General features: G+C 42.6%; 1 protein-coding gene across 1 annotated transcript; it reads right to left on the bottom strand.

Moving 5' to 3' along the window:
• Positions 1-481: 481 nt before the first annotated feature.
• LOC132584687 (vomeronasal type-2 receptor 26-like) lies at positions 482-9,330 on the bottom strand. The gene is made up of 5 exons (XM_060256584.1): positions 9,040-9,330; positions 6,473-7,336; positions 4,401-4,604; positions 3,023-3,149; positions 482-1,395 (listed from the first exon to the last, which is right to left on the bottom strand). Exons 1-5 carry the CDS (start codon positions 9,328-9,330, stop codon positions 482-484), a joined length of 2,400 nt encoding a protein of 799 aa, XP_060112567.1.
• Between the last annotated feature and the right edge of the window lie 2,645 nt (positions 9,331-11,975).

Here is an 11,975-nt window from a genome sequence, read left to right as displayed (position 1 = left end):
ACAACAAAAGAACATTTGCATGGCATCGCCAACAATATTTTTATTGTAAGCATAGAATCATAAAGCTGGAAGGGGCCATAGGGGCCATCTAGTCCAACCCCCTGCTCAGTGTAGGATCAGCCTAAAGCATCCCTGACAAGTGTTTGTCCAGCTGCCGCTTAAAGATTGACAGTGAGGGGGAGCGCATCACCTTCATTCCACTATTGAACAACTCTTTACACTAAAAAAAGCTTTTTCCTAATATCCAGTCGATACCTTCCCACGTCCCCACCCTTAATTTAAACCCATTGTTGCGAGCTGTCGCCTCTGCTGCTAGCAGAAACAGCTCCCTGCCCTCCTCTAAGTGACAGCCCTTCAAATACTTATAGAGATGACACAAAAAATAATGGAATGGAATGGATTGACATATAGGGTAGCCCTAGCCTGCTTCTTGAAAAAGCCCACCATATAGATTCTGTAGGCACTACTGAAGGCACACATATCACAGGGCAATTTTTTTCTTTCTCCACATGAGCTGCTTGCTCTTGTTTAACTCTGGCCTCAGAAGAATAATGTAGCATTTTGGGAAAAAGATACAAGCTAGTAATCCAGCACTGGAGGCCAAGATAGAGAAGATCTCCACAGCCACCATGTGTTTCCCTTTGGTGCTCAGGTAGGTTGGAACAAAAGACACCCAAACACTGCAAAAAATTAGCATGCTGAAGGTGATAAATTTGGCTTCATTAAAACAGTCTGGCAACTTCCTGGCTAGGAAAGCCACAGTCAAGCAGATGATGGACAGAAGGCCCAAATAGCCTAGGACAATATAAAACATGATTGCAGATCCCCCATTACATTGCAGAATTATCTGTTCAGTCATTGACTTGGTGTCCACGTCTGGGAATGGGGGAGTGGTTCCTAGCCACGTTGTACAAACACACATTTGGATAAGGGAGCAGGTAAGAACAATGCCATTGGTCAGTCTTTTCCCCACCCATTTCCTCATCTTGGACCCTGGTCTGGTGGCCATGAAAGCTACAATTACAGTGATGGTTTTGGCCAAGATGCAAGAAACAGCCACTGTGAAGATGATGCCAAAAGCTGATTTTTGGAGGAAACAGGTCACCATTCTAGGTCTTCCAAGAAAGAGCAAGGGGCAGAGAAAGCAAAGTTGGAGGGAGATCAGGAGACCGTAAGTAATGTCCCTATTGCTGGTTTTGACAATGGGGGTATCTCTGTGTTTTATAAATATTCCAAGCACCAAGAAAGTGAACAGGGAAAAAGCAACTGCAATAGAGGCTAAACTGATTCCCAAAGGTTCTTCAGTAGACAGAAAGCTTATCATTTTTGGAATGCATTGGTCATGGTCCTTGCTTGGATATTGATCTTCTGAACATTGGGTGCATTCATCCAAGTCTGAAGAGGGGAACAAAAAAAAAAGCATATAATGCCAGTCTTTACAGCAAATTCATAAAGCCATTTTGAATGTTAAAGAAATCTAATACACTTTATGCTTCCTCATGCAATTAACACTTTGTGGGTTTTAGCTTAGACTCACAAATGAATGTGCATCACTAAATTGCATGACATGTATGGTCCAGAGTTGATTGGCTGAACTCTCAGCAATGAAACACACTGGATTCTTTGACCCCCATGACCATATGACCCTAGCCTTCTGGCCCGATGAAACCCCACACTAACATGTAGTCAGTTGCCACTTGGTTAATGGTCATCAGTATTATCACCACTTTGGAAAGTGTGGTGTACTACCAGTGTAATCCAGTTATACCACCTAAAACATTGAAGTCTAAGGGTTTATGTAAGGAACTGTTTGACAGCTCTTAAGTGATGATGATGATGATGATGATGATGATGATGATGATGATGATGATGATGATGATGATATTGGGTTTATATCCCGCCCTCTACGCTGAATCTCCGAGTCTCAGAGAGGCTCACAATCTCCTATATCTTCTCCCCCCACAACAGACACCCTGTGAGGTGGGTGGGGCTAAGAGGCTTCTCACAGTAGCTGCCCTCTCAAGGACAACCTTTGCCAGAGCTATGGCTGACCCAAGGCCATTCCAGCAGGTGCAAGTGGAGGAGTGGGGAATCAGACCCAGTTCTCCCAGATAAGAGTCCATGCACTTAACCACTACACCAAACTGTATAAATGTGTGATAGACGGTGACGGGCCAATGCCTTACAAAGACAGAGGACCTTTGAATGACAGATTGCTCAAATTGATTTCATTGGAAAGTGTCCAAGAAGAGTGGAAAATTGACTGCTGAACAGAATTCAGTTTAGCACAGATTGAGGACTGGGAAGGTAGCAATGAGGATTGGAAAGATCACTGAAGATCCCCATTTGGGCCAGAAAAAGGCATAGAGCTTCCAGTTTAGAGAAGCAATTCCCTGCTTCCATTGAAAAGGGAGATGGCTCTAGAGAAGAATGGACCCTGGTTTGTTTCAAGAGAAGCAATTTGGGTTCTTGGTAGTGTATCCCTGCCTTCTGAAACTTATACTGAAGTGTTTAGCAGACACTGAAAATGAAGCCTCTCCCCTCAAAGATTCTAAGACCTTGAAAAAGCTTCTTAAAATTCTTACTTGCTGGAAATGTATTAACTGCAGTCTGTGAATTTACTAAGTTACCTGTGAGTTATTATTGATTCACTTCAGATATTTTACCCCTGATTCCACCTAACCTTTTCCCCTTCTATGTTAAATAAAATATTTTGTTTATTTTTCAAAAGCCTCTTGTGTGCCGTTTTCAGAAATATCTACTGAAAATGATAAAATAGAACCAGAAGTGATTTTTTGTCTCTTCCCTCAAGTCCCTGGGCTGAACCAGTATCAAAATATAATAATGTGGCAGGTTGGGACAGCCGTAATATTTCAAAAACGAAAATAAATAAATAAAGGGGCTGCTCAGCCAGAAAGGAACAAAATAAATGGAGGGGGAAATTCTACATATGAAGCAGGGAAAAAGACAAGACCTCCATAGTTTAAAATGATGTTATTATGTTTAGGATTGCATCACTTACCCTTTTGGTTTGAAATCTTTCCTTCTGGGCATGGAATGCAATCATAGCAGCAAAATTTCTCTCCTTCCTTCTTTTTCTTCTGATAACCAGGCAGGCAGTAATCATTGCACACAGAAAGGGGCACTATCTATCAAAAACAATGAAAAAAAGTTTAGGGCAGGCTATATTGGACATTATTTAAGCGTTCATCTGACAATGTATGATTAAACCATTGACAGAGTGAAAGAACATCTCCCTTTACCCCTGTAACAATCCACTATTGTTATCCTGATCATGAAGGGTATTGAGTTGGGAGAAAAAACAGGTTTTTTCACTGGTGGGAAAGGTAGAAGGGGGTCCACTTTGACATCTCAGAAACCTGCATGGATAAGAACATAAGAGAAGCCATATTGGATCAGGCCAATGGCCCATCCAGTCCAACACTCTGTGTCACATAACAACATAAGAGAAGCCATGTTGGATCAGGCCAATGGCCCATCCAGTCCAACACTCTGTGTCACATAAGAACATAAGAGAAGCCATATTGGATCAGGCCAATGGCCCATCCAGTCCAACACTCTGTGTCACATAAGGACATAAGAGAAGCCATGTTGGATCAGGCCAGTGGCCCATCCAGTCCAACACTCTGTGTCACATAAGAACACAAGAGAAGCCATGTTGGATCAGGCCAATGGCCCATCCAGTCCAACACTCTGTGTCACACAGTGGACAAAAAACCTGAGCGGAGGTCCACCAGTGGGGCTAGAAGTCCTCCCACTGTGCCCCCACAAGCACCAAGATAAAAAAGCCATGTGTGTAATGGATGTTGTATGGAGGGAGCCTAGGTCTGAATCCTCACTTTGTCATGGAATCATGCTGAGCCAGTTTCACATTCTCCACCTAACTACTTAGTAAAGTTGTTGTGATAATAGGAAACCATGAGCCACTTGGGGGGGGGGGGGGCTGGGTCCATACAGGAGAAAAGTGGTGTATAAATACAGTTGCCAACTACTGGTTGATAGCTAGTATCCCACAGAAGAATAGGGTGCAGAGCCATCACAGTTCTGTCATGTTGATAGTGTGACATAATTTCTGAGGCGAAACTTGACATGACATCATCGCGCTCTAATATTTCATAGATTTCGTGCTGAATCATTGAAGGATGTGCAGCTTCCTAGAGTGGCATGATGTCACTTCTTGATTTGACATGAAGATGACCAAATACTATTTACATGACAATGATTTTTTTTTCAATATTCCCCTCTGGCTTACCAAGTGACAATGGAGACAGGGGGCTGTTAGAGAGAGTCTTCAGTTGTAGCAGGAGACCTGGTGGCCCTAGGTTTAAAAGAAGTAAGCAAATATAAAGAAATACCTGGTTAAAACTTTTCTGCCACACAATTCGATCCTCTTGAATAATGAAGTCTTTTCCTTCCTGGGCATTGCCTTTCACCTCTCCAACTTTCACTCTCTGAACAGACCTGTTTGGGAACGTGACCAGATTTGTGATGTCAAATCCAGTCCCCATTTCCATCTTCTCATTAAAGGACAATGTTTCTCCAGCCGAGTTGTTGAACAAAATGTGTTGAAGAAATGAGTGGAGCTGGATGAAAGAAAAATGAAGGAATTATAACTAACTGAACTCTTCATGTTATCATAGAATCATAGAGTTGGATTGGTCATCTAGTCCAACCTCCTGCACAATGCAGGAAATTCACAAATACCTCTCCCTAAATTCACAGGATCTTCATTGCTATAGGATCTTCAGTACCATAGGATCTTCAATGCTATGTTTTTAAAAAGAAAATCATGTAGATAAACTATGCTGTTCTTTCTAGGGTTGCCAATCCCCAGGTGGGGGCAGGGGATCCCCTGGTTTGGAGGCCCTCCCCCCACTTCAGGGTCATCAGAAAGCAAGGGGGGGATGTCTGCTGGGCACTCCATTATTCTCTATGGAGATTGATTCCTATAGGGTAAAATGGAGAATTGATCCATGGGTATCTAGGGGTCTGGAAGGGCAGTTTTTTGAGATAGAGGCACCACATTTTCAGCATAGCATCTGATGACTCTCCTCAAAATGCTCTCCAAGTTTCAAAAAGATTGGACCAGGGGGTCCAATTCTATGAGCCACAAAAGAAGGTGCCCCTATCCTTCATTATTTCCAACAAAAAGAAGGCATTTAAAAGGTGTGTGATCCCTTTAAATGTGATGGCCAGAACTCCCTTTGGAGTTCAGTTATGCTTGTCAAACCCTTGCTCCTGGCTCCACCTCAATGTCTCCTGGCTCCGCCTCAAAGTCTTCTGGCTCCACCCCCAAAGTCCCCAGATATTTCTTGCATTGGACTCGGCAACCCTAGTTCTTTCAACTGCATCAAACTTGACTGCAGAACAAGCAAGTCTGCTATGCTAGAAGACTTAAACTCAGGGCTTTTTTGTAGTAGGAACTCCTTTGCATATGAGGCCACACCTCACTAATGTAGCCAATCCTCCAGGAGCTTAAGTAAGCCCTATACTAAGAGCCCTGTAAGCTCCAGGAGGATTGGAATTTGCAAAGGAGTTCCTGCTACAACGAAAGCCCTGCTTAACCTTCAAGTGATTGAGTACAATAATGGGGGCTGAGAACACACAAAGTTCTCCTGCTTCACACTCCCAACACTTCTCCCGATCCGATCCAACCTCTAAAAACAAACAAACAAAAAAGACTGCACCATCATAATCATCAGGTCTACATTTTGATTTGACTCAGTTGAGTAGAAAGAAAAGGAGGCAGAACTATGGCTTGTTGATAGAGCACTACACTTCAGCGAAAAGAACTGCAGAGAAGATGCTGGGTGGAACAATCTTTCTTCACACGAGATTCTAGAAAGTTAATAGCAACTTACCATGCTGAACTGGATAGATCGACAATGCGACATTGCAATAAGGCATAGGTTCCTTTTCTCACAATATAGGGTTGCCAGGTGGAAGGGGGGGGGTACTTACTAGGAGCAGAAGGGAGACCCAGACGACATTGCTGGCAATGTGGCAACATCACTTCTGGCTTGTACTGGAAGTAATGCCATCCTATCAGCAATGCCACAGTGACACTCTGGGATCTGGGAAAAAATTCTATGGTAGAAGTCATTTTTATGATAGAGCTTTTGCCCTGATGTGAGAGCTTTATTATAAAGTCATAACTTGATGACATTACTTCATAATGTCATCATAAAAATGACTTCTACCATAGAATTTTTTCCCAGATCCCAGAGTGTCACTGTGACATTGCTGATATGATGGCATTACTTCCAGTACAAGCCAGAAGTGACATCAACATGCTGCTAGTGATGTAACCTAGGCCTCCCTCCTATCCCCTTGCTGGCCAGCTGATCCTCAGGAACCAGTGGGATGGTGGCAGCCCTACCAGAATACCGTGTTGTCTTCCCATATAAGGAACAAAAGGGGGGGGTGTGCAATGGAATTGTGAAAATGTTACCTGCCAGGGCTGTATATCTTGAAGGTCAACTCTTTTTCCACCAACCACTTCTCTGTGTTTGTATCGAGACTCGTAAATGGCATGCAGAGCATAGCCTATGGCATAGACAGCATTATAGATGCTATAGCTGTGGCCAAGTATGTGCATTTCAAAAACAGGACCTGGGAGACTCTCTAGCTTCTCCTCCCCAGTGCATGCTTTGTAGGCATCCATGTCATCACTGGAATTTAGAAAAGAGCAGGCAAATGCTTGCTCCCAGAATTCCTTGGAAAAACTGTCTTGTTTAGTCCAATCAGGTCTGATATCTTGAAGAAATTTCTGGAAGCCTGGAAGCTCCTTTGCATGAACTGTGAAGGAAATGGCCCCATGGAAGAATTCATAATTCCAGTCCCATTGGATGGCGACCATTGCAAAATCCGCTTGTGCTGTTGTGATCCACACCTTTCTTAATGATGCATTTTCTTCCCATTCAAAATCTCCTAGAGCTATAAGGGTGATCAGTGAAATAATAGCTCTAGATTCTCCATAGAGGATAAATGTTCTAGCCTTACTATCAGCTAAAGACTGAAATACATTTGAAATTAAATCCTGAACTTCTTCAAGCTTATTCCAGTGGGCTTGGTTATTTATTCTTTGTATAAAGGCCAAACAAATACCATTTTGGAAAAGCAGTGGCCCCAATACTTGTGAGAAATGTTCTCCACTGTCATCATTCACAACAAAAAGCCCAACCCACGTCCATCCAAAATGCTGGAGCAACTGAACAATGCCCATATACTGCTGGTTTTCATTTGGCACCATGGAGTAAAAGGAAGGGGACTGTATCAAGTCATTCTCCTCTTGAGTAAGTGGGCCATATGTAAGCTAAAAGGAAATGTGAAGGTATCTTAGAGAAGACCCAGGAAGAAATTTGGTGTGTTTCCATGTGTTTGTGGAAAGAAAATGTCCAGAAGGAATTTTCAGGTTGACAAAATTTCAACTCAAGGATGTTCTGGCTGTATTTTTTTTTTTTTTTAGATTATGCAAATGTGGTAACATTTCAGAGGAATAGTCATGAAGAAGCGATTTGCTAATGTCGCCCTTGTCTGAAGCAACTTTTCATTCAAAGTGGTTCTTCTGGTAAGAATTACTATTTTAGGGCAATCATATCTCTGCCTTCATCTGATACATAAGATATGTGTTGGAAGCAATGGACTGTACAATGTCACTTAATGTTAGCATATGCCTCATAATCTCAAGGGAGAGCATTAAAGAGTTAGAAAAAGACTAGACAGGGTTCTGTCTGATATTTGTCCACACTTGCTTCTGTCCCTTTTTTATGCAAAACAATACTCTCAGAGGTTCCTTCCTTTTTAATCACTCCCCTCCTCTTGTCCTCTTCCTGTTTCCACCATGACTGCTGGACATGCTTTCTACAGTCTCTCTCCATCTGGCTAGGACAGTTAGCAAGAAGGCTTTACACTGCCTTTCCTATCTAGTATGGAGTACTCTTACAATGCAGAACTTCTATTTGCCCCCCCAGTTGGAAGAACGAGACAACACAGTATATGGATATAAAACAGGGCAACTTTATTGAACCAACAGCCTGGGGCAACCTAACAACTAACCGGACAGGTGAAGGGAACTCCAAAACCCATTCCCTGACCGGATGGGGCGAGCCACCCAGCCCCCAGCAGCAGCCGGTTAAAACCAGCAGTTGCCAGGCCGGCAGCGGTCGGGTATCCCCTCAAAATGGCCCAGCCGCCCACCCAGGGACGGCTCTCCAGATGAGGTAACCCTGTAGCGGGAAAGACAGCAGAGAGCCGTAGAGCCCAGCTGCCGTCCGTCCCCCGCTACTTCCCTTAAACTGGGAAAACCGTGGGTGCACACCAAAACAAACCTGACTTCAAGTCCTGCCAAATAAAGTTACCTAACAACAACCCAACCTCAAAGCAGCAGTACAAGGTAGGCGAAAAACATCCCAACGCGAGCCAATCAGTTGAGATGAAAAAATTCCTACCTGGCCCCGAAAAAACGGCGACCGGAGAAGCCTGTACTATTGCAGGGTGGGAGGGTGGGCCAAAACAGCCAGCAGAAGTGCGTGGCCTCGGGCGTGGTCGGGCTTATAAAGCCCCAGAAGACTACGCCCTCAGGATCCCCGGATGAAGAGGCCGTTGCCTCGCTCCATCCGGGGAGGCAAACTCGGCCCCCGCCCTAAAGCCGCCTGAAGTCGGCGCGGGCGGGAAGGGGCCGGATTCTTTTCCTAAGTAACAAACTTCAATGTGAACTTATTCCTTAAGCAGCCAGATAGAATTCTCCTGTTCATGACTCAGCTCTGCTTTCAGTAATTCCCCCAAGTAATATTTATTCAGAACGTAAGCTTTCGTGTGCTCTCTTGAGAATACTTTATCAGACAAGGGGATCAGGTCTGATGAAACGTGCTTAAGAGAGCACAGGAAAGCTTACGTTCTGAATAAAAACTGGTTGGTTTTAAAGGTGTTACTTGACTCCTGCTTTGTTCTACTGCTTCAGACCAACACGGCTGCCCATTTGGATCTACCCAAATAATATTGTTTGTTCTCCCCTACCTGTGGTATTTTGAAGAGACCTAGAATATTTGCCATCTGGAAGGAGATATCACAGCCAAGTCCCCCAATGACAGCCATTGTTTTTTTCTGGATGACACATTCATAGTTGGGAAAATATTTATGCAGCTTATAGAGCAGATCCAGAGTGGTACGGTAGGTCATCCTTTTGCTGTAGTAGCTGTCACAGATGTGGAACCCAAGAGTAACATTGGGCAAGATCTTGGGGTTCTGATTGATCTCATGAACAGCAAAGGCCAAGGTCAAGATGTGTTGGTAAAACTTTGTCACCATACTTGAAAAGGAGTTAAATGCTGTTTTAGAGAAGAATTCCATAATACACTACGTTACCTGAACATGATCCTTGTCTGAACTAATTCTCACTTTTGTGCCTCAATAGAAGATGTATTTTCATTTTTTTTCATTTTCATTACCAATTTTTCATTTGGTATTTTTCTGAGCTAGTAAGCATCTCCCACTTCTGCCCAAGGAATTCTGACATCAGAATGCCAACCATTTGTCGTCTAAAACTGATACGTTATATTTAAAATTGTATTGCTCACAGTGTTCACTCTAAGCTTAGTTAGTGTGAGCTAGCTCACAGATTTTTAACCTCAGGCTCACACAATTTTCTCTTATCTCAGGAAAAATGGCCCCAGAGCAAACTAATTTAACTCTTTAAAGCTCCCACCATAAAGTTGGGTTGGCAATCCTCATGTGGAGAAAGCATTGTGAAAATTCCATTATAAACCATTTGTGAAGCATTACATAGGTTTAATTACATAAAATAATCGGGAAATAAATGGAAGCTGCCTCAAATCTTGTTTGAGGACGAGGGAGTGAGATATAAATAAATAGTGCACAAAAGATTTAAGAAGGCATATTTTGTGCAAACTGAAAATATCATATGAACCACATTTTGAACAAACCTATATCTAAGACAGTCTCAGTTATTCTCTCACTGAAATTAGTCAGTTGTTGGCATATAATTCAAGAAATATACAGTCTTGAATTTGGTTAAAGTCCCTGTTTAGAGAACTAAAAAGCCATGGCATCTAACAGCTGTTCTGTAATATCCTGAGCACTGGTATCAATTATTTCGGTATCTCTTTTGATTCTTCATTCATTCATCTACCCCCACTCTGACTTTTTCCAGAATTCTTAAAATAGGATTTCCCAATAAGTCTGCACAGAGTTATTTTTTTAAACTTTGTTATCTTTATCGTAGCTTTTCACAATATTTCCATATTACTTTGCATGCAATTGGGGGGGGGGGGCAGAATCTCTTACACCGTACATCTCATTCGATGTTTTACACCCCTATACATTCACGTCAACTTAATAAGCTACACCCAATTCCAGTTCCAATTCCAATAACCTTTAATGTCATAACAATAGATTACAAAAAGAAATGAGCATGCAATCAAGCTACACCCAAAGTTGTTAAATAATAAAAAAGAACACACAAAATCTCTATCCCCACCTCCATTCCCTTGTCTATCAAAATATATGCCATTCCCATTGTGAAAGAGCACAGCCAATAGACGCAGGGAAGACTGCAGGTTAAATAAAATAAAAGTGCTCGCTGGACCAAGCCTACATGTTCTTTGAAGAGCCTATTACGTATTAAAAACATCGGTCAAGGTTAAAAGCCATCAAGAGCAGGAAATGAAATCATCATTCCTTACTGAGGAATTTCCAACAAATTCGGAGAAGGATATTTGTCAAAGGACAGCAATCGAAAATCATAAAAGATCAGAGAAGTCATTCCACCAATGAGGCGGTCCCCTGGCTGAAAGCACTCGTGAGGAACAGGAAGAAAATCCTTCATGTGACACCTTGTTCTATCTGTTTTGCATGTCGTGCAAGGGAAAAGGAGCAGAAAGACCAGCAGCCCCAACATCTGGACAGCAGCCTAGGCCTGAACGCAGCCTCTCCTGTGTCTGTTTATATCATCAGCTTGACTTAATCCATCAACACACTTATGAAGGGGGCATACAAGTATCAGCCTCCTTTTCTCTTATTACAAGCAGGCCCAGAAGTGCGGAACTTGGAATACCAGGGGATAGTGCTAACATTCCACCTTCAAATCTGGCTCTAAACAAAGCAGAATGTCAGGGGTCATACTGACAGATTTGCTATGCACTCTCCCTTGTTTTAATATAAGCTCTTTCACAATGCTATATTGGCTGTTTTTAGTGTTTTCTGAGAAGGCACTAGAACTGTGGCTGGATGGATAAATTATAGCAATTTGTATTATTCCATTGGGAGATCATTGTGTCTGCCAAGTCTGAGCTGTAACAGGCAAAGTTGTTTTCCCCCTTGATTCTTAACACAGAAGTCTCCTGTGCTCCAAAGTGTGTCACTTCATCTCCCAGGATCCTGTTGTAAGCAAGTCCCAATAGGAAAAGTTGAAGCCAGTCATTTGGTTATTGGATACAGGATGTCAAATTTCATTTATGTGGAGCACACTGCTAAGCATGCTTCCTCAGAATTATTCCCAAAGGAATATAGTGGATCTAAGTAGCTTGAAGGTGCGTTTAGTTTTACAGAGGACTTTTTTTTGGGGGGGGGGGATAGAAAAAGCTCAGCAAGAACTCAATTGGCAGCCTAGTCTCTTCCCTCTGCCGGAGATCTTTTTTTGAGCCAGAACCCTGGCCAAGTCAGCTGGAATTGTGTTCCTGTGCGTTCCTGCTAAAAAAAAAAAAAAAAGCCCTTCCTTTCTTAAGACAGTATTTACACAACCATCTTCCTGAGAAGAGCACTGCTCAGTTCCAGTACTGTCAAAGATTTGGGAGTCAAAATTCCCAATTTTGTACCAATGCTTGTTAGAACAGATACTGTGAAGTCTGCACAAGGCAAATAGCACTCACAAGCAGCTGAGAGATTGTATTGAAGAGTTTTCTCTTTAAAAGGGAAAAAAAGGGATTAAAAGAATA

Source organism: Heteronotia binoei, chromosome 15 (genome assembly GCF_032191835.1).
Source record: "Heteronotia binoei isolate CCM8104 ecotype False Entrance Well chromosome 15, APGP_CSIRO_Hbin_v1, whole genome shotgun sequence".
NCBI lineage: Eukaryota > Metazoa > Chordata > Lepidosauria > Squamata > Gekkonidae > Heteronotia > Heteronotia binoei.
The sequence above is the reverse complement of the archived record's forward strand: the minus strand, read 5'-3'. Positions and strand labels throughout refer to the sequence as shown.